This window comes from Anoplophora glabripennis, unplaced genomic scaffold (genome assembly GCF_000390285.2).
Source record: "Anoplophora glabripennis isolate ALB-LARVAE unplaced genomic scaffold, Agla_2.0 scaffold1083, whole genome shotgun sequence".
Classification (NCBI taxonomy): domain Eukaryota; kingdom Metazoa; phylum Arthropoda; class Insecta; order Coleoptera; family Cerambycidae; genus Anoplophora; species Anoplophora glabripennis.
In genome coordinates this window covers 613-27,248 of record NW_019417156.1, presented here as the reverse complement: position 1 = coordinate 27,248, position 26,636 = coordinate 613, and the positions used below count along the sequence as shown (strand labels likewise).

General features: G+C 34.0%; 3 protein-coding genes across 3 annotated transcripts; 1 reads left to right on the top strand and 2 right to left on the bottom strand.

Annotated features, from left to right (window-relative positions):
• Positions 1 to 66: 66 nt before the first annotated feature.
• LOC108916347 lies at positions 67 to 21,087 on the bottom strand. Its single transcript, XM_018722574.1, has 6 exons — positions 20,855 to 21,087; positions 15,688 to 15,987; positions 9,491 to 10,013; positions 2,040 to 2,997; positions 1,746 to 1,984; positions 67 to 1,601 (listed from the first exon to the last, which is right to left on the bottom strand). The coding sequence occupies exons 1-6, from the start codon at positions 20,925 to 20,927 to the stop codon at positions 1,376 to 1,378; spliced, it is 2,319 nt and encodes a 772-aa protein (XP_018578090.1). The 5' UTR covers positions 20,928 to 21,087; the 3' UTR covers positions 67 to 1,375.
• A 1,071-nt stretch (positions 21,088 to 22,158) lies between these two features.
• Positions 22,159 to 22,936, top strand: LOC108916346 (oxidoreductase-like domain-containing protein 1). The gene is made up of 2 exons (XM_018722573.1): positions 22,159 to 22,508; positions 22,564 to 22,936. Exons 1-2 carry the CDS (start codon positions 22,487 to 22,489, stop codon positions 22,929 to 22,931), a joined length of 390 nt encoding a protein of 129 aa, XP_018578089.1. The 5' UTR covers positions 22,159 to 22,486; the 3' UTR covers positions 22,932 to 22,936.
• Positions 22,937 to 23,013: 77 nt separating this feature from the next.
• Positions 23,014 to 25,036, bottom strand: LOC108916337 (galactokinase-like; the record flags this gene model as incomplete). Its single annotated transcript, XM_018722565.1, has 6 exons — positions 23,014 to 23,238; positions 23,303 to 23,577; positions 23,941 to 24,122; positions 24,185 to 24,310; positions 24,648 to 24,801; positions 24,859 to 25,036. Coding segments are annotated over 6 exons (1,041 nt in total), but the record flags the coding sequence as incomplete, so codon positions are not given.
• Between the last annotated feature and the right edge of the window lie 1,600 nt (positions 25,037 to 26,636).

Genomic DNA, 26,636 nt, shown 5'->3' with positions numbered 1-26,636 from the left:
GATATCCCACTTCTGATGTCCCTCTTCTGATATCCCCCTTCTGATTGAAAAGAAAAAATGTTCCAATTCAAAGTTAACTATTTTTATTGAAAAAAAAAACGTTACTCATTGGCAAATAATAACCTAACAAAACATCAGTCTTGTTAATAAAATAGCATTAGTTTGTAAACTGGAATGATAACAACATAAACATGTAAATGTTACAAAATAACAAAAAAAATTAAATATCACTCGTAAACCTATCGATAAGAAACAAATCACTCATAAAGTCACATCCTGGAAGTTATTTTCAAGAACTACCGGAAAAAGTTCGAAAAATTGTGTATAAAAAAAGTATAGTACATAAAAATAAACTCTGTTGTAAAATTGCACGATTCTGAACAAATTAAATACTTAAATATTTTACAATAATATTGCGGCAATTATCGTGCATAAATGTAAAGTCGTTCGTTACATGTTACGGAAGAAAAGGTCATTTAAAAAACGTATATCGATAATATCTAAAGAACTATAAAAATAAATATTGTTTTTACGATTATTATTAACAATATTTACGTTGTAAATAATAAAATATTTAAGTACACTTTGGCATTAATAAGCATATGCCCTTAATTGCATACCTTTAACTTTTTGAGGTTTTAATTATGCCCAAGTTTTATTTTTAATTTTCGTTAAAATAGCTTAGGTTTTTATCAACATTCACAATTTCAAATTTTTAAGACTCATACGTTGGAAATTCATAACAAAAATTTGTACTCTCAAACACAAACATAAAAAATGGCAACACTGAAAAATTTCAGAAACGGCAAAAGCCCTTCTCATCCCAATAAACAATATTTCATAAGAATGCGTTACTGTAAGACACAGCTAAAGACAATGGCAACACTGCAATCCTTAAATAAATCTTTGATCCCGAAATAGCATGAACCACAGTAAAAAGCACAATGGCAACATTGCAATAAAACAAACATTACTTCTTTAGAGCCTAAGACATTAAAAGGCACTGACAATATCGTCACAATTGACCTACAATGTCTTGAAACATAAAACTAACAAATTTCCAAAAACTCTTCCAATACGCGCCCCCCCTAGAAGCACATTGGCAACAATGTGCATCAACTTCAAAGCAAAAATTTAGTTTCCATTTTAATACCCTCGATCCCTCCCAATAAAAAAACATGAAATAGAAGCAGCACTTTAAAAATACCTCCTTTTATTAAAGCAGTATAAGTACCGAAGGTCCGTACCGCACCAAAGTTTAAAACTTCCCGGCTACGTCTTAAAATCCCAAATTGTAAAGTGTGCACATATATAAAAAAAGAGTCTGTACATTACAAAACCATTTAAAAATATACACTCACGCTCCTTAAAAATATCACAATACCAGCCGCTTCACACCGCACTCTACGCAGAACTTGGCCGTCGTCAGGGGGTACTTGTTGCCGCACTCGTGACAGAACTTGGAGAGACGCTGGTTAGCCGGCGCTGGAGAGTTGGGACAGTTCTCGGAACCGCTGGAACTCGTGCTGTCCGCCTGTTTCTGTTCCAAAGGGGTGAGTTTGGTGGCGCGGCTGCGGTGTTTGGGGGTTTTCCTGGTCAAACTGAAACGTGGAGGGAAATAATGAGGAAGCGACACTGAAAAGCACATTGGCAACAGTGTAAATGTCAAATAATCATAATTATGTTTTTAACTCCAATATTAACAAATGTAAGCGCTTTAAAGCGTAACTAGTTAAATTTTTTACCTTCCGTATGCAGAATCGTTGGAGATCTTGTTGAATTGTGGAGGATGATCCTCTTCCTCGCTAGCAGTGTGAATACCGAGATTAATGTCGACGATTTTAGGTTTATGCTTCTTCGTGGCTGAATTCTGCGCTTTCTCTTTCAGATACATTTCCTCATATTTCTTGTACTCCTCGTACATTTCATCGTCCACGTTAAACAAGTCCTCGGGTTTCAGCGTTTCGTCCAAAAGGTCACTTAACTACAACAGAACGTTAAAAATAACAAGTCAAAATGACTTTGATTATTATACCTACATCTTTAACCGGGCTGTTCCTTTCTATGCTCATAGATATCTTCTGTTCCTGTTCCGAGAAGTAATTGTTGACGTCGTTCTTATTTTTTAACGACGGGGGTTTTGGGGAGGGGTCGAATAAAGTCATGGACCGTTTCAAACCCGACAGGCCCTTCTTCTTATCACCGGTAACAGTCTTAGCGGACGTTATGCTAGAAACAGACTTACTCGTTAGCTTAGTCTTATTCGTCAACTTTTTGTTGGTCGCTTTTAATGGACTGTCGTCAGTTTTCGCGCGATTTACCAACGAAACGGAACGTTTCACAGCCGGTTTTTTTTCAGTTTTAGTTTTCACAGATTTTTTTTCAACTTTCGGTTCGAAAGCGGCAATTTTATTGTCGTATTGTACGCTGTAACAGTCGATGTCGTTTCGTATGGTTATATCGGTGTCCGCAGTCGAAGTGGGCGAATAGTCATCGATTTTAAAGTGTTCGGGGATCGAGAGATTATCGTTTTCGTTGATCAGCATCGGATCGATCGTCGACATGTCGTCACTGTACTTCCTGCTGTTCAAAATGTCGCTTAACGTGAGAGATTCCTTTTCGGATTTTAAGTGGAGGTAAAAACCGTTGGTGTCGTTTTTGTTATCGTCGGTAAAGTTATCGTTTATGAGATTCTCCATCAGTTCAAAGTCGTCGGCGATCGAGTCCAGGGAGTCTTTGAAACTGCTGGGGGGTTCGATGACCGACGCCCTGTTGGCTTTCTTGGAGACTTTGGTGAGCACGGGCTCGGCGGATTTTATGGTTTTTTTGTTGGCTGCGGGTGAGGGTCGTTTGGTTGGTGTGACGTCGCTGGTGTGTGGCCGCTGGGTGTGTTTGACGGGTGTGCAGGTGGGGGCGAGTTCCTTGAAATCGTCACACTCCAGCAGTTCCATGAACTGGCGTTGCGCCGATTCAAAGGGGTTGTAATTAAAGTTGCCCCTAAAAATGACAACGTCAAGTGTAAAATCTGTTTTACGTTCATCGATTTTCGACAAAAAATGAATCAATTGTTAAAAATGTTTTTGCATTAGAGTTAGATTTAAACTGCGGAATGAAATTAAAAAATTGAGATTTTAATCTGAATAATTTTCTTGACATATGATATGGCAAACACGCAATTTTTTGGTGCGCATGCTAAAAGTTTTCGATAAATAATCATATTTTTTCCTAATTGGAATTGCAGCTTTTATCAATTAATTATTAAAGTGTAATTATACCAAAATAAAAATTAGTCAAATTTCAGTATCTCACCGTTCTTCCATATTTTAGTCAAGGTAATCGGCACAATCACACAACTAGCTAATCCTGAAAGATCAGACTGACTGGTAAAATTCTCAGACAGCAATTGCTCTCGTAATTATTTCACCTTGATTGTCCGAACAAGGTTCAATGTCTAACCCACTCTAATTCACCATTTTAGGAAATGTTGAAGTCAAGGGACAAAAAAAAAATTAATAAGCTTTAACATAACCAAATCGTTATAAAACGATAAATAAATCAGTTATAATCAAATCTACACAGTAATTGTTGTGTAAAATGGCAAATATAACATTTAAATTGAAATTAAAAAAAATTGGGTTGTACTGGGTATTGCTACTTATGAAGGCAAGATGAAATTTGAATTTCAAATGGGCATGACATATGTTTGGGTTAAAAATAATTTAGAGAATTACAGGGTGTCCCAATTTATAATACAGTTACACATCATTAATTTGTCCAGTCTTCTTAATTAATTAATTAATTGGATAAATTTAATCCAAGAAAAAAACAATTAAATGGTGGATACATATTTGAGAACTATAATTTTCCTAAAATTACAGATCCTAAACTTCTTTTAGATGCCAATTTTTTTTAAATTGTATTAGTGCAATATTTTTTATCTGAAATCTAACGATATTAAAAAAAATTAATGTCGAAATAAGCAAATATTGCACTTTTGCAGAAACTTATGCAAATAAAAGTAATTTACATTTTGAAACAATTATTTTTAATATTTTACAAAATGTATGTAATAAAAAAAAATAGATTTGATCCGATTGATTTAAAATATCTTTTAAAATAATTTGAAGTTAAAAAAAAGTATTTGCTATTTTTTTGAAGCACTTTGTTTAGTTTGTGAATTTCAGTGTCAATTACCTAGTTTAGGTGAAATACATAATATCTATTCACCTGATGGGATATGACAACAGGCACTAGGCGAGCAAAAAATGTGATTTTGTGACTTTCTGCATGAAGTTTTGACTGGAATTGAAATAGAATTTGCATAATGCAGTCATAAGGTTATTAGACTAATGCAAAAAATTAAAGGGTCAAAAGAATTTCCGAAAATTTTCAGTGATTTTTGACAGACTGTATTTAGGTGAAAAATGGTTGTATTGGGAGTTAAAAAAAGCATTTTGAAGCTCTGAGATTCTAGTTTTTAGATCTTTCGGTTGAAATTTTTTAGGAGCTACAGTTTTCATGCAAGAAATAGCGCGACAAAAAAAATTTGCAGATTTGGAAAAATTTTTTTCAGCTAAGCCATTGCATGGACCAGATAGCTTATTTGTTCAGCTTCAATTTCCTTTTTTTAAATTTCGATACGACCAATACTAAATTGAAAAAAAAAATTTTTTTAGAGGTTTTCTCACATTTTTACTGTAAATAACGTTTAAATTGATGAAAAAAAAATGAAATTTTTTTTCAGAGAAGAAAAAGGGTAGTTTTGAAAGAAACTGTTTTTTAAGTGATTACAGACTGCACAAAAATTAATTTGAAATTTGTCTCAAAAAACGGTATGAATCAGGGTCGAAATCTGGTTTGAGTCATCAACTATAATTTTAATTTAATCAAAATTCGATGAACAGAAGCATAGGACGAAAAAGCCGAAGCGTGCTGAAAACAATTGGATTGTCTTCAATGTCCGGAAGATTTTCCAAAAAACAAAAAAAACTTCGAAAAAATTCGAAAATTTTTAGTTTTTTTCATCAATTTAAATGTTATTTGCGGTAAAAATGTGAGAAAACCTCAAAATTTTTCCATTTTAATCATGACTATGAAGTGTTTAAGCTCAAAAAATGTGACCCTTTAATTTTTTTTAAAAGTTTGACTGTTTGAAACGAAGAAACGGTTCGCTAGATCGAGATGAAACTTCACAGAGTTCTTCTGGGTATATCGAACTGTAAAAGTCACTGTTGCAAAAAATTTTTGTCGCGCTACTTTTTAGAATTGCACGATAACCGTAGCTCCTAAAAAATTTCGACCGAATGATCTAAAAACTAAAATCTTAGAGCTTCAAAATGCTTTTTTTAAATTCCCGATACGACCATTTTTCACCTAAATACAGTCTGTCAAAAATCACGGAAAAATTTCGGAAATTCTTTTGACCCTTAAATTTTTTACATTAGTGTATATTATTAGAGATGCCCAGCAATATAAACTTTATACGGATTGTGTGTGTGTGACCTACAACAACAAAAGAGTACAGAAAAGGAAAATGTCTTGTGTAAATATTTCCGTGTCGCCAACAGAGACGATAGCAATTTCTTTATTTAAAGGGGGAAAAAAATGTTCATAAAAATTATAAGTAAAAAAAAAGAACAATATTTTGACTGAATTTCATGTTCCTCATTTCAATTATTCTAAAAACGTCTTTTTTTAAATAACCTGAAAAGAGGAATATTATGTTATTAGTTTCGTGAAAGCCTAAACCCATCTACGATACTTCGAATTCTAACCGGCCAATAGGAAAGCAGAACCATTGTTTAGAAACAAACATTTACACTTTGGAACAAACAAATAAATGACGGTCTGCCTGTAATTAACTCTATGAGTGCAATCTATAACTTCATCAAGTTATTTATTTCAATGTTTAGTGACGGTTTGATGTGTTTATGTGTCTTCATTGTCACGTTTCTACGTGACATTGTGGAAAACACACGTAAACAAAAGAAAGATGAGCTGTAGCAGCTCGTGTTAAAATTTGAATTTCAAAAAACAATGCCAAAATTAATGCCAAGAGTTTCTAAAGGTCAAAGGTAATCTCTACATAAATATGACCCCATTCAACGCTACACCCTATATTACAAATAAAAAAAATTGTTAAACTTTTCCAAAAATTTGCAGTTTAAAAAAATCGTAGCAGGTGATTCGCAATTTCTTGCCTTTTTAATGGACTGTACACCTATTAATTGGGACACTTTGTACATAGCTCTGCACATACCAATTGGGTTATGTTTCAGGTATTGTTGCTTATAAATGTAAGATCAGAGTTGCATTTAAATCGGGCGAGACATCCGTTTCAGTTAAGGAATAATTCAGACTTAATATAAAAAAAAATCTGATCATTAGTGAAACATTCTTTTAAAATAAATAAAACTGAGGAAATTAATAATAAATATATAAATAATATTGCCGACTTTTATCATAACACTCTGGATTAACCTAAGTTGAAGGATTTGTGTGAGAGAGGGGGCGGAGTATTAGTACTAAGTTCCACGTGAATATCCAGCAAAAAAATAAACCCGCAAAACATCTCAACATCATAAGTTTTATAGAATTTTCGAACACCTCACCTTTCACTATCGTACTCTAAATATACGTCTCCGATTTCCTTCTTAAGGTCCACCTCCAGCTTCTTTATATTATCCCTCCTTCTCAGCTTCTTATCAACGATCCTGGGCAGGTGCGATGCCTCGTTAACCTGGACCTCCTTATCTTCGCTGAGGACGCGCCCTCTAACTTCGATCGCTGGCAACTTGAGAGAGTCACAACACCTCCTCGCCTGCCGTTTCTTTATCTTCCTCAAACGTCGCTCTAGCTCGGGCAGCTTCTTTTTGTCCAGGTCTATGAGCCTGCAGCAGTCGCTCGGGGTCATAACGACTAGATTTTTGTCGCTGACGGGACGCCGCTCGCCGTTGAGGACGTTGTCTAAAATGGCGAATATCCTGGGGGAGTAGTCTGTGAAGTCCATCGCCGATGAAGATCCGTATAAAGTACTGTCGGATCTGACCGAGTTCAAACTGCTAATGTCGCTAGGATTGTCGTCTTTTCTTTTGGTGTTTTCGGAAGTTTCGTTACGGTATTCTAAAACGTTTACGTTTTCCCGTACCGTCAAGGCCTTGAACTTGTCTAAATCAAAGTTCTGGGAGACGGAAAAGCGGAACACTTTCTGTTTGTTTCGTGTCACGCAAGCGTCTTCTACTCTCCTCCGTTTTTTCGGCACAGTGTATTCTTCTTCTAGGAACTTTAGGAAAGGATTCTCGCAACTGCTTTCTTGCTCTTGGCGTACGTTTTCCTTGGCGGTACTGCCATGGCAGTCTTCTACGAACTCTTTAGCGGCGATCTCCAGTATCTTTCTCCTTAACAACTCGTTCTGCCTGAAAATTTTCGTCTTTGAGACGACAGGCTCGATTTTTCGCACCGCTTCACTTTTATAAACCACCTCGTTGATTCTTATGTTGGGTAACGAACTGACGGTTTTCCTACTATCTATTAAGCTCTCCTCGTCAGAAACCTCCCTATTTTTGTTCCAATAAATCGAAATCAACGTGTTTTTGTTGCTGAGGCCCATGTTGCTCTGCGCGCTGTCTAAGTACATGTCCGAAGCGGATTTTTTCAGGGAAAAGTGCGATGGGTTCCTATAACTCAGCTCTATACTGTCCAGGTCGTAGTTCGTGGTGAAGCTGTCCTGCGAGACGCCATTCTTCAGTTGCTCCTCGCTCTTTTTCGTCGGTAGAGTAAACTCGCTGTTTTTTTTCGTCAGATCCAGGTTCGTAGAAGATTTGAACAGTAGGACTAGGTTTTCGTCCTGAATGTCGGACGGTGTTTCTGTTACAGTTGCGTTAATCGAGGGATCCCGAGTGTAATTTTCATTCTTGTCGCAAGTTTCCTCCTCTTCTCTAGTCGTTGCATCTTCGACACAAGGTTCCGATTTATTCATGTATTCATCGAACCAATCCGACATCTCCCTGTGACCGTTTTGAAGGTTGAATTCGCTTTTCGTGTCTACAACGATTTCGTCCATCAAAGGAACATCGACGAGTGATTCACTGTCCAAAATTCCCGGTTTTCGTTCGGAAACGGGCGATAACTGAATTTCTTCTATTTCTTCAAATTTCAGGTCGTGCTCACTATCGATTTTGAGCTTTTCAAAAGCGTTAGCCACAGAATTACAAGAACTTTGCTTGTCGATGTCTATGTTCAAATCGTCTAGGTCTGTACTCGACGATTTTACCGTTACAGTAGTGGTCGATCCTATGGAAGCACCATCGTCAGTTCTACGGGCAACGGCTATTCGTTTGCGATCCTCCGTGAGGTTCAATCTACTCTTGAAACTGTACTTGGAAAGGGGGATTTTCTTGGGAGGGTTCTTGTGCAAGACGTCGCTGCACGACAAAATCTTATTGCACTGGAGCTTTTTTGTTTCTTTCCGCAGCTTCTCGCTCTGCGTGGCCTTACAAGTTGCGTCCAACGAGGCATTCGACGACTTCGAAACGTCTACGCATTCGTTAAAATTTTCTTCGCCTACGGCAACCGCTGTTGAGGTTTTTTTTAGAGTATCCTTCCACGTCACCATTTTCTTTGTTGAACTATCGTAAATTAGGGAAGCCACCGTCAGGCCGTCGAACTGATTGTTTACTTTTACGTTGTTTAATTTCGTGACCGGTACACTGGTCCTTCTCTTTTGGAAACTGTAGGGGGGAAAGGAGAGGGGTTTAGATGGGGAGGATGGCGATTCGAAAAAAGTGCAAGGAGAAGGGAAAATTTTGGGAAATGCCACAACCTCTTTCCTTTCTCCCTACAAATTTTCCGAAAGGATAAGGAGAGGTTTTGTTACACCAGAAAGTCTGATATTGTAAAGATTTTGGTCTCGATAGAAAAATATCAGAGAAATCGGGAAAAAAAATCGTTAACACAAATCACGTTTGTGTTGTTTCGTTTTTTAACAAAATACTGATGAAAAAATAAGGTACAAAGCCCTTTGTATATTTTTGGGGGCTAGTTACAGAAATTTACCACCTAGATTATAAAACTTCAACGTTTCACGCATGACGTCATTTCAATGGCGCTAGTGGGCAAAAACAAACGTCCAACATTTGGCGAAACAATGGCGGAGATGTCACCACTTCCAAGGGAAACCGTTGTTACTTATTTCCTGCTCAAGGCGTTAGATATTAGGCAGAACGCTGCATTTTTAACACAAAACAGCTATAGAAATGTACCACTCCGAAACTACACCATAACCCTTCGACCTAACCTCAAATTTACAACCTTGTTTAACTAATGGAAATAATGCAAAGAATTATAATAAACACAACAATTAAATACAAAAATTTAAATTAAAAATTGCAATTTACAATGCGACTAAACCACTGATAATGACGTCATTGGGTGGCGACGCGTCAGACGTGAGGTTCTTATATCATAGGTGGTAAAGCGTAGCAGCACTTACCTTTTCAAAATCTCCGATCTCGAAGAAGGGCTGCCGATCACAGGCACGCACCTGTCGCCGCCGTCGTGCGTCTTCACCTTGTCCCCTCCTCCCGTACCGTTCTTGTCGAACTTGGGCTTCCTCTCCTCGCTGTTATTATTACACTTTTCGTTGTTCTTCCCCATATCGATCGCCGAACGAGGCTTCCTCACGCTAGGGCCCCTGGAGAGGGGAGAGGAGGTCTTGACGCTTATCAACGTCTCCGTAGAAGCGTGATTCGAGTACTTCTCCCTCACGATGGTCTTCTTGGAACGGTTCAATGGCGGGACGTACTTGGTCCTCGCCTCCAAACGTTCTTTGGCCAGCAGGACGTTGGCGGGGGAGTGGTGGATGCGCTGCTGGGCCTTCTTCTCTTTGCACCACTCGACGTGGCGGTCGTACGCCTTGGGGCCAAACTGGCGGTCGCAGGACGGGCAGCGCTCCGTGCCGGCCATGGTGGTGCTTTTGGTTTTGGGCAAGGCGTGGGACACGTCGGATGGAATCCCTTGAAACATGTGTCGTTGTTAGTAAAATTTGACGTTACAAATACTTGATTTGTAGATACGCTTCAGAGGAGAGGAAATAACGTAAAAGTAGGGTGGTAGAAGAAATAGGAAATAAATAGGGACTTGGAAGGGTATTAAGTAAGTTTATAGGGGTTTTTGTAGTGATAAGCGCTATCAAATAGTTAATAATTCATAGACTTCAATTATTGAATAAAATTGAAGATTATGAAGTGTCTTATGGAAAGAAAGATGAATTATTAATTATAGTGAGTTACTACGATTAGATAGTTATTCGTTTATGAGAATCACTATCATTGTACTTCTCCCTTTTTGTGAGTTTTGTCTATTAAAATTAGCCAGTGTCCCAGTGACCATGATTAATGACAAATAGTAGTTTGTTAACCATTACTATTTTCATTGGAATACTTTTTAGACTCGAATAATTCAAATATTTTGGTACTATTGAATATTTCGATAGTTTTTGTTCCATAATCAAACGTCAAAAAATAAGACGATTTTTTCCTGTGGACCACTTGCCTTTTATTTTTTGTTTATTAGATACATGCGATCATATCTTGTCCATATACAGGGTGATTCATAAACAATGGGAAAATCGAAAGCTGAAGATACTACACGTGAAATGGTGACCATTGGCGCAAGCATGCTTTATTTCGATTTTCGCATTGTTAATGAGTCACCCTGTATTTTCCAAAAAAACAAAGTAATGCAACAAAATTTAATATAGGTAAGTTTCTAGGAGTGTTGAATATGTCAATGTCATCCATTTTTTATCATCTCCCAGAGCTCGCCAGCTACTTCTTTTCCGGTGACACTTTATGACATAACTTATTTGAAGTTAGGTTTTTTCAGTGTTTTTTTTTTACCTCCATTTAAAAGCTAATTCAAACAAATTTAAAAAATTGTTTCCCAAAAATCATATCTAATACAGTCAATGTTTTTCATTACCTGAATTTTAAATATTCAAAAGATATAATCGAACAAGAAGTAATTTTTTCCTGCAATATTCACCGTAATATTTCAGCTCAAGATTTAAACAACTATTGTATTTAACATCATTTGTTCATATGCCCTTGAATTGCACTTTACATAATATTGACCATCCGATATGTTGTCTGAAAACAACAATAACAACTTGTTTAGTAACAAATTTAGCTTAATTAATACTAACTTCCAAAAAAAGTCTAGTTTGACAAAGAAATATAGTGTATTAAAAGAATTTTTCCATACAAACAAAAAATCCAACACTGTTGTATTTCTTCATATTCTAGGAATAAAAAATAACAAATAAAAATGTCTCTCAATGTGTTGCCTAACTAGTTTCCTTACAATAGCTTGAATTGCATCTAAATATAAACACAATATGGTACCACATTTACAAATAAACCAAAAATACGATTCCGTCCTACTTAAGGGAATTTTTATAGTCAATCTCACACTTTTACTGAATTCTGAATAAATACGACCAGTAAATATAAAAACGGAACACCTAATCTTCCCCTAGAAATAACAAACTGAATCTTAGTCCAAGCATTATAGAGAAATGCTTACAGAAATTATTACCTGGACAAAAAAAATATGACCGTATAGAAAATTAAATTTTAAATTGAGTTTCTTGTTCTTTAAACTCGATCCAATATGGCGAACATGGTTAAAAAAAATCGCAAAGTTGAAAAAAACGGTTTTTCTAAAATAACTAAAAAAATATAGCACCTATTGAAAAATTTTAAATGAGAAAGTTGTAGGTTTTAAAAAGGTCTATCGACTGATTTTTTGAAAGTATCGATTGCTTTGTTACTTTTCGAGATATATCGAAAAAACCGTTAAAAATCTTCTCTTTTCTCTTCTTCTATAACTCGTTTACATTTACGTGCCCATATTTGCTATTTACTGCAAGCATAGCCCGCGGCAAGCCAAAAAAGTACATTTTTGAAAAATTTAAAAATATTAATTATTTTTCGAGATATATCGATTTTTTGAAAAAAAGGCGCTCTCGAGAATTGGCTAGATCTTCTCAGCGGATAGTCCTACAGTAACGATTTTCGGTTTATTTTCTTCGTAAAGAGTTATATTATCATGCTGTTAAAAAATGTTGACGATTTTATTAATTTTAAGGATCAAAAAATGACTTTGGAAAAGTTGCACTTTTTTGGGTATGTAACTATTTCAATTTTTATTTTATGAAAATGACTTTTAAAGAAAGAAAACTAAACATTTACGGGTCTATTTTGCTTCTAAGGCGAAAATGCTATAATATTCGTGTTTAGCTACTCCAGATTAAGTACAAAAAAATAATAAAAATTGAAATAGTTATTTGAAAAAAACATACCCAAAAAAAGTGCAACGTTTTCAGTCATTTTTTGATCCTTAAAATTAATAAAATCGTCAACATTTTTTAACAGCATGATAATATAACTCTTTACGAAGAAAATAAAGCGAAAATCGTTACTGTAGGGCTATCCGCTGAGAAGATCTAGCCAATTTTCGAGAGCGCCTTTTTTTCAAAAAATCGATATATCTCGAAATATAATTAATATTTTTAAATTTTTCAAAAATGTACTTTTTTGGCTTGCCGCGGGCTATGCTTGCAGTAAATAGCAAATATGGACACGTAAATGTAAACGAGTTATAGAAGAGAAAAGAGAAAATTTTTAACGGTTTTTTCGATATATCTCGAAAAGTAACTAAGCAATCGATATTTACAAATAATCAGTAGATAGATCTTTTTAAAACCTACAACTTTCTTATTTAAAATTTTTCAATCGGTGCTATATTTTTTTAGTTATTTTAGAAAAACAGTTTTTTGCAATTTTGCGATTTTTTTTAACCATGTTCGCCATTTTGGATCGAGTTTAAAGAATAAGAAATTCAATTTAAAATTTAATTTTCTATATGGTCATATTTTTTTTGTCCAGGTAATAATTTCTGCAAATTTAACATTAATCCGTGACAGAATGGTTGGACTATCTCACCCCCTGGCGTTGCCATATGGTGAAACGAACATTTCAGAAGTGTGGAGAAATTTGTACAAGATAACAGAAATTAAGGACTGTAAGGACTCAAACTTGCCATAAAAGGGTTCAATTTTACACAAAGAAAAAGGAATGGGCAAGTCACCAAAATATAAAGACTTCTGGTAGATATTTTAGAAGCTAACATAGAGATTACCCAATACCTCGACACTTTTGGCAAAGTAGTACAATTAAATATAAACATTAATAAAACAAGAAGTTAAAAAGTTTATAGAGTTCATCATTGTTTCTGTCTTGGGCATATTTATAGTGAGTTTATTGGTCAGAAACCAGTAACAGACATATCTAGCGTTGTCGGCAAAAATAATACTTGAAACTTGTCAAAAATATTAGGAAAATCATTAACGTAAGTAACGAAAAGTAGAGGACCCAAGACCCAACCTTGTGGAACTCCATGTCTTCTAACAATTTGGATTTAATGCAATTATAATAGACGGAGAGCTGGTAGACATTTTTGGGTAGGTGTTTTAGGCACTGTGAAAAATTGTTCAAACTTCTTCTAGAGATGCCTGAATACAAAAATGCAGACCTGGCTGAAGGGTTGCGGGGCTTAAGCGGCCATTAAATTTTTAAGGAAGCTAAATATTTTTACAAAAAAATAGTCTTGAGGCACTGAAATTTTTACAGGATAATATTTGTGACTAAAAATAGATATTTACAAAAAGACAGGTCGTTTCGGTGAGACATTTTACCTGCCAGGTGAGTGAGAATGTAATTATATACAGGGTGATTCACTTTTTTGATTAGAACTTTAACCATCGATATATCTCGTCAAAATGGTGTCATTTTGAAGTATACCTACACTTTTCCTTTCAAAGGCTTCCTTTTAGGGATACAAGCTCTTGAAAAAATTTTTTTTTTTAGGTTTTTAATAAAAACTTTTTATTTATTTTTTCTTAAACTATGAAAGCCATTTGTTTTATATTTAGTGTGAAGTATACGAATGAAAAACCAAGCATTTCATTTAAAAACAGTAAGAGAACTTTTTGCTGTAGAATAAACCGCAACGTAAAAAAATATATTCATTTTGAAAAATTTCCAGTGGCGTTGAAATTATATTAAAAGTAGGGGTTATCAGAGCCCCTTACGGACGTCTATGATCGATTTATTTTTACAATAATTTGTAAAATCGATAGACCTTTATACAGGGTGATTCACAACGTATCCAAAAAAATTTGGGAATAGATGCGGCATGAGAAATGCAGTCAATATCGTAAAAAAAATGTAAAATCGTTATAGTTTCTGAGAAAAAAATTATTGAAGTTTTAGTACATTCAACCACTACATAGCTGGACAACTGTAGTCTCTAGCGTCATTCGCAATACGCGTGGAGTCACGTGGCCTCAGCAACTCCGAATACTGAAATCTGATTTTGCAATCATCGTTGCGATAGTGTTTATCTGTTATCTGTGGTGTTTACAATAGTTTTTTAGTAGTTACTGTCAAAAATGGTTTGCGTGTATAGCAACTCGGGGTTGATGGATATCGTTTTAATTTATGGTGAAGTAAGACAACATCTGTATTATGGTGAAGCATTTGTGTTAAAGTGAAACAAGACAGCATTTATGTTAGTTCGTGGAAACTGAGTAAGATTGACCCAAATGTGTTTACGCGTTGGTGGATAAAATTTTGAACAATTGTAACATCGGGTATGTCAAATGATTTTATTATTTAAAAACATAAATTAATTTTATTAATTAATAAAGGCAAAAGCAGTTGAATTTGCCGATATAAAATTGATGCTATAAAATTCTATTTATTTCTTTCCTTGAGAAAGCTTTTTGTCCGTTTTTATCACACCGCCATGCCGGTCACATTGTGCAAGGTCAGGTTTTACAGTGGACCAGTTTCCAGTGCCGTGCAGAGGTGTATTTTTAAATCATTTTCAAACTGCCCTCTTTGATTTTTTCTTTAGAAAATTGTATTTGCAATGGTCCCCTGTACATCCAGAATTTTTTTTTGGATAAGTTCTGAACCACCCTGTATATTAAAATATGTTAAATATGATGATAAAAGACGTTCTGCCGAGAAACCATAAAAAAAATTATTTAATAACTTATGGAAAACACAGTCGAGAGCTTTACTTAAGTTTAAAAATGGTGAACTTACACAGTTTATTCCCTTAAATCTGTTATTTATAAGCGATGGTGAAAAAATTCGTACTGTTTTCTTGACTGGGACTTGAAAAATAAAAGTGAAATTAAAAGACTTTCTAAAGTTTGCATCTCTGACTTCAAAGCTTTCAGTGGTTAGTTAGAAAAACTGACACAAAATTTCCCTTAAAGCCATGTACGGTAAATCAGCTTACGTAAACTTTCAAAATGTTGACACTAGAAGCTAAGTTGCAGTAAATATTGAAGAACTATGCTCCAAGAGGCGTTTTCATTGATAAAAATAACAAAAACCCAGATGTTTCGAAGGAGCAGATCTTTAGAAGGAGCATATGGATAAACGGCCAACAGATTGAGCCTCCAATAAAAAAAAAAAAATAGTTGACTAAATTTTTTTATACAAATTTATGACCAAAAAAATAAATATACTGCTGCAGTTCTATTACCGTCAAATTACTGGCATTAAATGAATCACAAGTATTAAATTTTTTATAAAAAGCTGCAAAACTCACCCTTGGCAGCCCTTATGGCGCTGACCAGCGCGAGGTGCTTCTCCTTCCAAGTGCTCTGACTCTTCTTCTTAAGGTCGGGGGAGGGTGAAGGCTCCGGCCTCTTCAGGTAGGTCTTCTGGTGGAAGTCGGCCAAGTCCGTGCCTTCCACTCGCTGCTTCAGTGAGTCGAAAGGTTTGCGTTTCTTCGTGGAAGTCTTCTCGCAGATGCGCTCATGTTTTTTCAGAGGGGACGGGAGGAAGGTTCTACCGCAGACGTGGCATGGGAGCAGCTCCTGACTTTGGAATTCTACGTCTGCCACTTCTGAAAGGACACGCAAAGTTGAAAATTGGGAGCAGATAATAACATGAGATATTTCATGATTCTTCAGATTATTTGAAGACTCGCCCTCTAAAATATTTAACTACTTAGGAAACATCCTGTATGCAAACAAACGAAAGGTGGTTAGGAACAGGGCGAAGATATTGATTTCCTGACTAGGCGTTTGGATTTATTTAAACTTTAACATGCTAAAATTAAAAAAAAGATACATTTTTACGAAAATATGGAATTTTTAGCTGGGAAAAAATATTAACTCAATTTGTGAGACTGAAAAATGCGTACTTTAGAGAAAATATGAACCCAAAAATAAACGCATCAGAGAAAAGAATTAGAAACCGACATTTTTTTATATATATTTCTTTTAATTGACTTTTTTTTAAATTCTATCAAACTAAACCGATTATAGTAGAATTTAGCTAATGATTAACATGTTTTTTTGAAAAATCTAAAAATTATTTTTAATTTTCATGATTAAAATAGTTAATCACCAAAATTAAAAATAATTTTCCCTTTTTCCAAAATTAAAAACAGATTGAATTTATTTGGTATTGAGACAAAAACATTTATTTGACTTTTCCACAGTTGCAAATTAACCAATCAGTTCCGTTTCATTTTCACAATTGCTAACTGTTTTGAAAAACTCTTGAAACTGGATAAGTTGACTGCCTTATTTCTATCGAGTTTTTGTCACAATCAACTTGGTTTTATAAAAGAGACTAGCGAAAGTGATGCCATGTATCGATTAGTAGAAAAAAAATTGGCTCAAAGATAATAAAAAAGGCATTGCTGTTTTAGATTTTGCAAAGGCCTCTTATACTATGCCTAATAAGCAACTCATTGATGCTAAAAAACCATTATGGTACTAGGAGTGGGACATTAAAATTATTTAAAAATTAAAAAAGTCAGAATTGGAATTCCTCAGGGAACTATATATATTCAGTTGTATTTTAGAAAGTGTCAATTCTATTTCAGAATAGTCAGTTTACCTTTTTTATTTTTCTATCCAAGATCTATCCAAGTTTTAGGTAATTTTCTTGAAATTTTAAAGCAATATTAATATATTGACGGATGCATATCGAAAATATAAGCAAAACGTTTGTTTTTTTAAATGGATCATCCTGTATATTCGAAGTTTTTTTTTCGATTTTTCTCTTTTTCTGATTACAGTGATATACAGGGTGATTCACAACTCATCCAAAAAAATTTGGGAATAGGTATCGTAAAAAAAAAATTTTTGTAAAATTAGTTTCCGAGAAAAGAAAAATTGAGGTTGTAGTATTTTCAACCTTTACATCGTACTGTAGTCTCTAGCGTCATTCGCCCACGTGGCACCAGGCGATTACGAATACTGAAATCCGATTTTGGTATTAACGTTGTTGCGATAGTGTTTACATTAGTTTTTTAAGTGTCAAAAATGGCTTATCATTTTAATTTATGGTGAAGAAAGACAACATTTGTATGTCAAATTATTTTGTTAATTAAAACCACAAATTTTATTAATTAATAATAACAATAGCGGCAAAAGCAGTTGAATTTGCTGATATAAAACAGCTGTTATAACATTTTATTTATTTCTTTCCTTCAGAAAGAAATTCTTTGTACTTTTAAATGATTTTCGAATTGCCCTTTTTTTACAAAATTGTATTTGTCCTCCGTACATTCAAAAATTTTTTTTTGTACAGTGTGTCTACTTAAGTTGGAACCATATGGAAAACTTTTTTATTATTGGATTTATGAAAAAAAGTTATTCTTCATAAAAAGTTCTGCATGATCCAAAAAATGCAACCTTCAGTTATCAAAATTTCCCAGTCATATACGAGGTATATCAGAAATTATGAATTTTGCTCAAGAGTAAAGTACCTTTATTTTTGACAATACAGAAGAATGTTATAAAGAAAAATTTATATTTATCTCTCTTATTTGTTAAAAATATGATAATCTTTCCATTTGTTAATGTTTATGAACAACTTTGCAATTTAATTATAATAATAATACAAATAATTTATAATGTAAAACGTAAATAATCACAAAACCTGAATCTTCATGCTAAATAGTTGTAATTGCATATTTGTAAATAACTTTTAATTCAAAATAACTTTTCTTCATAACACTTCTGTATTGTCAAAAATAAGGGTACTTTACACTTGAGCGATTTAGATTTTAGACCATGCAGAGTTTTTTATGAAGAATAACTTTTTTTCATAAAATCAATAATAAAAAAGTTTTCCATATGGTTCCAACTTAAGTAGACACACTATAAGTTCTGGATCACCATGTAATATACCTGTTTGCTTTGATAGTTTACACAATATTCTGGTTTATTTCCTAATTTTGCACATAGGCAAAGTTGCCATGGAATCACTGTGAATTGAATAGTGGAAAAGCTAAAATATGCATCGGTTCCATGGCAGTCTTGATTTTATCCATTATCAATAAGTAAATCAAAATAGTTTGCAAAAAGGATTACAATAAACAACAAATAGACTGGGTGTTCTATTTAAAAAGAAAAAAGAGTTTGGTTTGTATCTTCAAAATGCAACAGTTGATTTTTGTTTATGTATTTCTTTGATATCGCAAAAAAATTTCCTACAAAATTGGTGTTTACCATTTTTGCCTTGGTAGAAATACTCAATTACTTAACATCTGTAGAATTTTTAAAACAACATTTTTTGAAATTCATGTCTAATCAGACATTCTGACAAATTATGGTTTCTGAAATTAAATTTACAAACATTAAATTGAAATAACACTTTCTGGAATACATCTCGAAATGGTGAAGATATAAAACATAAGAAATACGATGATTTTTTTAGCACCAAAAATTTTTATATTTTACTTGTCCACAAAGAGCAGCTAATTATAGTAATTTTATTAAAATAAATATGTAAAAGTTTTACAAATGAAATAACAATTGATTCCAATCTTCCAATGATCTAAAGCTAGTTTTCTCATTTCCTTTAAAAGTCACCTATTTTGTTACTTATTCTTGTTTGTTTATTTCACATAAGAATCCAGGTGCATTTACCTTACTATTTATGTTTTTATTTTTATTTGTTTTATACCGACTTTTCTAATCGTTATATTTAAATGTCTTATTCAAATCACTGCGATTAATAGTTGTTCCTTATTTTCAATTGCCCCTAGAAATATATAACTAGCATAAAAAAATAACGATTAGGTAAATCAGTAAATAATGTGCTTTTACATGAGATTTAGCTATCTATGGCCGCTGATAAAGTTATAAATAAATGATAAACCTATTCCAGAATCTGTGCACACTCTTTATCTTGTAAATATTGATTTAAAGTCAATAACTACGATCAAATCACATACACAGACAACAGAATATACAAAAACATTATCTTTTAAGAGAACACTCAATAAAATGGGAAAAATAATGCAGGGCTTCACGAATTTGACGACTTTTATAATAAATTTCAAGACAACCTAAATATATTCAAAAAAATTAGCAAAATACTGAAGCAAGAAAGACCTTAAATACGAATATAGGTGAACACTTTTCTCAGTATATGTATACAGAATTCTTAAATATAAACAATTTGACTCATTGCAATGAAACTAATTAATAAAAATGAAATGAAAATGATTTTTTTAATTAAGATAATGGTTTCTTATTACATATTACTAACACATAGTTTCCAAGAGAAAAAAAACGGTTATCTTAATTTTATGATCTTTACCGTAGCATGTTTAAAGTAAAGTTTATTATCATTGTAGCAGTTTAAGCACAAGATGTCTTTTACAATTCCTAAATATAGGAAATTATCCAGCTTTATCATCCTCAAATATATTAGGTGTTGTAATAAAATAATTACATTGCAATAAAAAAATATGTACAATAAAATTTTAAAACTACTTACAACAGAGGAGGAGGTTTTTAAAATAAGACTTTCAAAATCGCTTCAAAACCTACCTTGAAAGGCAAAATTAACAAACAGGTACGAATTTATACTTCTACGTGACCAAGCTATAAAAAAGCCGATAATAGTCTTTCAATATTACCCAAGTAATTACTATTATATGAGATGCATACATTGTTGACCAAGGCATCACAAATTCAGGCACAAGGTCAAGTATTACACAATAACCCGAGAAGATATGTTTGAGCATACATTAAAAATTATAGAATACTAATATTTGTACTTACATCACTTAACAGCACATCTAAGCAGAGACCACATACTCATTCGTGTGTCTCGAAAAATCTGATTCAAAAAGCAATTAAGCAATCAAGGAGAACTAGTTTGCACCGAGATGCCTTTATTTGCAATGTTTAGGTGGGATGAGGTTTAAAAAGTACCGAGGAATATAAACAACAGTTTAATATATTAGCTAGCAAACACAGTTATAAATCTAGAAAAAGAAGTTGTTTTGTTTACATGTGGGTGGGTTTAAAATTATTCTGAAATTAGGGTGTTAATGGGTCATCTAAACGGTTAATGATGGTTTAAAAAAAGGGGAAAACTTACGTGAAGATTTAATTCTAAAATCTGACAACTGTCAATGCGTGAAAAATAAATAAAACCGGGTGGGATCATTTCCTGGAGTGGTGCATTAAAATAAGGTCTTTCGGCTAGGTGTTTATTTATAGACAAAGTTTATTTTCGGTACCAATTGGCCGTTTACAAGAAATAATAAATCGAAAATCCTAGGAGTATCGTGGGTGTGCAGCGACGGGACATCTGACACAATTTTGTTTATTAGGAGAATAGAAACGCTGAGAAAATTGTTGCTATTACACTGTGCATACAAAATTATGAATAATACCCGCGTGAATTGCGCAAATTTTAGGATAATGACAATAATTATTAACAATTTTGACACTTACCGTTGTCCATCGTTTGTTGGGCTGCCATCGCTTTTGTTTTGTGGTGTTTCCAAGGAAACAGCGATTTCAACATGTTAACCACGTGCGCCTAGCGACGCCGCAACAATACTAGGTCTGTTTTAATTTTCGAATTCGAGCGGTTTCCACTACGCTGTGGTTATTTAGGGCACTACAGGATGGAGGACGTCGTTTCTTTTGCCGGAAGTTATATTTCGATGGCAACTCGTCAAACCGCGTCTTCGAGACGAGTGACTGAGAGAGCGGCAGTTGTTTTTTATCTTTTGTCTTCCCTTTTTAAAACACGCCGCGTCACCGGGGGCTCTCCAGTTTGTTTTGTTTATACTCATGCTTAGCCTACACCTCCTCACTTCCTTATCGCATAAAAGATAAGTATATCTTAATAACAGGGTATCCATATTACGGATGTATACAGCGATAAATATTTTTTCAGGAGGATTATTTGTTATTAATAAAAAATAAAATGCAAGCTTGGTCTGTAATCTACAATGTAACGGAGACAGGTAGACAGTAAACAAACACGATGAACCAGGAACAAAAACAAAGGCCAAAGTAAAACAAAAGCAAAAGCGTCCGCTTGCACTCGCTTATGTAAAACAGATGCTTTGACAGAGGCGACTCGTTAAATCTGGTATAACAGGGCCTAATATTGTTCCTGCTGTGCATCATAAATTACGCCAAATGTATTAATATAAAAGTCGTTATTCATTATCTAATTTTTTTTCTGGAGATCGAAGTCTCAATTTCTAAAATTTTGCTTTTTCTTCAGGGTTGTTCATGTTAGATCGAAATTTGCATTAAGAGAAAAAAATGGAGGACACGAATTCCGGAAAAAGTTCAATAGAGTTTATTTTTTTTATTAATTGCATTGATTTGTCACACAACTGAGAACTACATAGAATTATTCTAAAACTGTCAAATTTACTATTATTCCTGTTACATTGTACTATTATTCCTGTTACATTTTATAGTTAATTACAATAAATCAAATTTAAAAATTAATTAAAACGAAACGTAATAATGAAACTTGTATTCTTAGAAACATATTTAGGAGGAAAGGCTTGTTATTTATGTTAGATCGAATGCAAATATGTTTTTGGAATTAGAAATTCGTGTCCGCCATCTTTATATATATATATATATATATTATTTTATAATTAATTAATATTTATGTAACTGTAAAAAAATAATACAATTTTTATTTCTTATTTAGAAAGTAATTTATTCAATGAAATTGAACCCACAAGGTGTTTGTTTTGTTTAATTTAAACTAAATAAACCAATTTTCCGATTTAATCAATGATTTATAGTCATTTTGTACACCTGGTGATATATATAAATTTAAATATACATCGGTGACAGACAAATAAAAAAAGCACAGAAGAACAAATATCTACTCCGCATTATCCTTCAATTGGTTCAAAATTACGATACCACCTACGCCATAGTAACCTTGGATAAGTCAATTGAACTACTTTTAAAATCCTCTTCTTAGTAGACAAAATATCTCATTTTTAAATTAGTTCATCTGTCACTATTTCTTTTAACGGGGTTGAAGGGACTTTTGCGCCTTTCATTTAACCATGTTACGTAATTTCAAATCCCAGCGACTTAATGATACATATATTTAAGCCTTGTAAGTATTCCAACTAATTATTTATTAGTACATATATTCATTTAATTTGTTACAGGCCGAAGTGTCAGACCTAACCTCAAATTGTTCAGTAGGTTTCAAGAATGTAGACAAATTAGTCTAGGAAAACCAAACAAATGTAAGAATAATGGCAAAGAAACAGTACCTGATGATATAAAACCAAATAGCAATGAAGCAGAACCAAAGAAAAGTAGTGATAATAAGAAGAAAGAGTATCCTGAGGCACCAACTTCTTGTTGTATGTCGGGTTGTGCCAATTGTGTTTGGTTGGAGTACGCTGAGAAGCTGAGTGAATATTATAAGGACGGAGGGGAACAAGCAATTAAAGAAATAAACGAAAAAGTTACAGATCCAAATATGAAAGCCTTTTTGTTGTTCGAATTAAGAATGAGAAATATAAAGTAACAGTATGTGGTGTATTTCCTTAACATTCTTTCGTTCTAAATTTGTAAGTCCTCGATTTTATTTTAATTTTACAAGGAAGATATTGTTTTTGAGCAATTTATTAAAGACATATGAAAATATTAGTACATATATTACATGGGATTTTTAAAGCATGATTTTTGGTCCTATTTATTGTTTTTTCTTAATCTTTTGGACATCCACAAGCTTTTCCCGCACCGGCACTAGGCTTGCATACGTAAAACGTCGCTTTTCCCTTGTATTTTTGTTGAATATTTTTAATCACCTTGTCCACGACTCGTGAGTATACCTAAAACAGAAAAAAAATACAATTACAAATCATTACACACATTTTATTCAATTAAAAACTTTACCAGAGAAACCGTACAACCACCAAACCCACCACCAGTCATTCTGCTCCCTAGGACCCCCTCGACTTCCAGAGCTAACTCCACTAGACTGTCCAGCTCCTCGCAGGACACGTTATAGTCGTCTCTGAGCGACATGTGACTTTCGATCATAAGTTGCCCGAATTTCTTGTAATTCATCTCTCTCAAGGCTGCCGCACCCTCCGTCGTCCTTTGAATCTCCGTTATGACATGCCTGGCCCTTTTTATGATCTCTTCGTTGGTGTTTATTGACTTCAAGTCTGAAATCGACATTTTAATCCAAGTTAAAAGTCTGTATCAAGTATTTGAATGTAATTAAAATTACTTCAAATATCTAAAAAAAGTTGGGTATGCAAACCAGCACGTACGTGTATTTTGAGTTGCCTATGCAAACCGGTAACATTAGTTGTACTTTGAGTTGCCTATAAAGATACCTTAAATGCAATGTATGCAAATCGTTCAACCTACAGCTGTACTTTGAGTTGCCTATATTTATACACTAAATGACGCATATGCAAACTGTTTAACGGGTAGTTGTGTTTTGGGTTGCCTGTACGCGTGCACCACGGGGACGAAATTTCAAATAATATATTTCAAGATAAACGAATTTAGTTTGTACTTACACTCGACGTCTTCAGCTGTCCCATCCCTTAAACTAACCTTCTTTAACAACAAAGCAGCCTCCTGGCATTGTTTTCGTCTTGTGGGGTACTCGCTGCCCGTTAGTTCGTGTTTCACGTTGGAATTTACAATTAACACTACCACATCGGGATCTTTCAAGGGTATAAGAGTGGAAGTTAGATGTCTGGAAGGATATTATTGTAAAACAATCGTTTTTAAAGTTAAATTTGTAATTTTTGTAGTTACCTGCAATCTATAAGAAGGGCATGGTCTTTTTTGCCCATCAGTGATATAAACTGGTCCATGATACCGCAAGGCATTCCGGAGTAGTCGTGTTCCGCCTTTTGGCATGCTAGTGCTTTATCGGTAGGCCTGAAATTTGTATTTGCATTATATTTGGGCCATTTCAATATCATTTTTGTTGTAAAACAAGTTGAAGGAGCAACAGTATAAAAAAATCTCCTGTGGACCAGTGTTTTCACCTTAACACCAAAAAGTCCTTTAAAAAGGTTGTTCGAAATTTTGAACCGACTTGAGTGATTGGTGATTGGAAAACCATTTGAATTCATGATCTCATAAAAAAAAAATGTCACCCGGTTTGTTGTTTCAAACTAAAACAATCATAATGTGCAGCCCCTACCACAAAAAACTTACTATAAGTGAGGGTGGGGAGGTTTATTATTATCGTAATACATTTAGAAGTACTTGCATGACTGAGTTCGGGCCGATTAGTTGATCTAGAAACATGTAAGTGGCAACTTCCAGTGCTGCGCTGCTCGACAGACCGCCACCTGTTGGTACACTGGTGTGTACCACTGCCTTGAACGCAGGCGGGATGTTTCCTATGTAATTCGCGATGACTCCTAGAAGCGAAGAAATGTACCAAATGGTAACGGATAAGGAAAATATATAAATAATACCTTTCATGTATAAAGCCCATTTGGGGCCATCCCGTAACAGCGCCCTGATGGGAGCGTTGGGGCTGGGCATTCCGATAGTGACCTTTTTCGGATTGTCCACTTGGGGATTGGTTGTGACTACTACGGATTCGTCTCCATTGATTTTTTTGCCTACTATGACGGTTATTAAGGGCAGAGCCTACGAAAAATAATATTTTGACTGCATTTCATTTTTTAAATCGGTAAAGAGATTCAAAGTTGTCGTCAGTGCAGTCAAGAAATTGCAGTATACAGGGTGTTCCTAAATAAGTGTCGCAACGGAAACCTGTAAATTCCCCTTGAAAAAAGAATCATATTTTTCCTCTTCCATTTTTCTCTCCAGGCTTTCGTTTTCGAGATACACGGTGTCAAAACTTTAATTTTTTTTTAGTTTTTCGCCAATATCTTAGGAACCGTTTGAACTACAGGACTGATCTTTTGTACACATATTACCAGCATTAATAGCTACTTTTTCGCCCCTTCTCGAATTCATTGGACGAGCCAGTGGTGGAGATTTTAAGGTATCGTAAGGGTTTTTCCCCCCTAAATTTTACGCCACTGGAAAAATTGACTTTTGACAGCAAATTTTAAAGCGTCAATGAATTTTACACAATAAAAGTTCTCTTGGTTCATTGCTCTAAAGCAAACATTTTGCTAACGTTCCATGTCAATACTATCAAAAAGTTGACCAATAGAGATGAAGCCGCAGCGGCAGAAAGAAACATGATTAGAAGAAGTAATGCGTGCATTCAAGTCAACGGACGTAATTTTGAACAGTTTCTGTAAATTTTACTTGCCAAATTGATAAGAAAAAGTTAAAATCCTATCTGTTGTTAAATTTCGTTAAAATTGTTAATTATTACTACCTATTTTTTGAATTACAAAAGATTTTCGAAACGTTAGCAAAATGTTTGCTTTTGTTCATAAAAAGTCATTTTTCTTGAAAACGGTTGACTTTAGAGCAATGAACCAAGAGAACTCTTATTGTGTAAAATTCATTGGCGCTTTAGAATTTGCTGTCAAAAGTCGATTTTTCCAGTGGCGTAAAATTTAGGGGGGGGAAAACCCTTTACGATACCTTAAAATCTCCACCACTGGCACGTCCAATGAATTCGAGAAGGGTGCAAAAAAGTAGCTATTAATAGTGGTAATGTATGTACAAAAGCTCAGTCCTGTAGTTCAAACGATTCCTAAGATACTGGCGAAAAACTAAAAAAAAATTAGTTTTGACACCGTGTATTTCGAAAACGAAAGCCCGGAGAGAAAAATGGAAGAGGAAAACAATGTTTCTTTTTTCAAGAGGAATTTACAGTTTTCCGTTGCGACACTTATTTAGAAACACCCTGTATTTGTAAAACATTTGCACATAGACACGGATACAGTTGTTTTTCAAATTTTTTCAAAATTTAATTTTTCAAAAAGTTGTGAACTTTGGAAAATAAAATGTTTGTCTCAAATTAAAATTTAAACACCAATACATACAATATTTTTTAAATTAATGAACTTAATATTAAAAATTTGATAGCTCTTAATCCAATTAGATAAATCAAAGAACAAAATTATAAAATTTTTATGTAAAATACTTTAAACAGTAAAATAATAGATAAAGTTTTTAAATGTTAAAGTGGCAGCTCGAATGATTTAAGCGTGCACTTTGGTTTTCACCAGCAGCCATTAATTGTCATGTCTAATCATATCTATCTCGTCTATCAAATTAATGCTCATTTATTGATCTTCCACATGTAAGAAGAATGATAATT

Coding starts and splice junctions, on each gene's coding strand:
- LOC108916346 (XM_018722573.1), top strand. CDS start 22,487: ATGATACATATATTTAAGCCTT. Junction 22,509..22,563: donor GATACATATATTTAAGCCTT/GTAAGTATTCCA, acceptor AATTTGTTACAG/GCCGAAGTGTCAGACCTAAC.
- LOC108916347 (XM_018722574.1), bottom strand. CDS start 20,927: ATGTTGAAATCGCTGTTTCCTTGGAAACACCACAAAACAAAAGCGATG. Junction 10,014..15,687: donor CGCCATAAGGGCTGCCAAGG/GTGAGTTTTGCA, acceptor ACATGTTTCAAG/GGATTCCATCCGACGTGTCC. Junction 1,985..2,039: donor GGAACAGCCCGGTTAAAGAT/GTAGGTATAATA, acceptor GTTCTGTTGTAG/TTAAGTGACCTTTTGGACGA.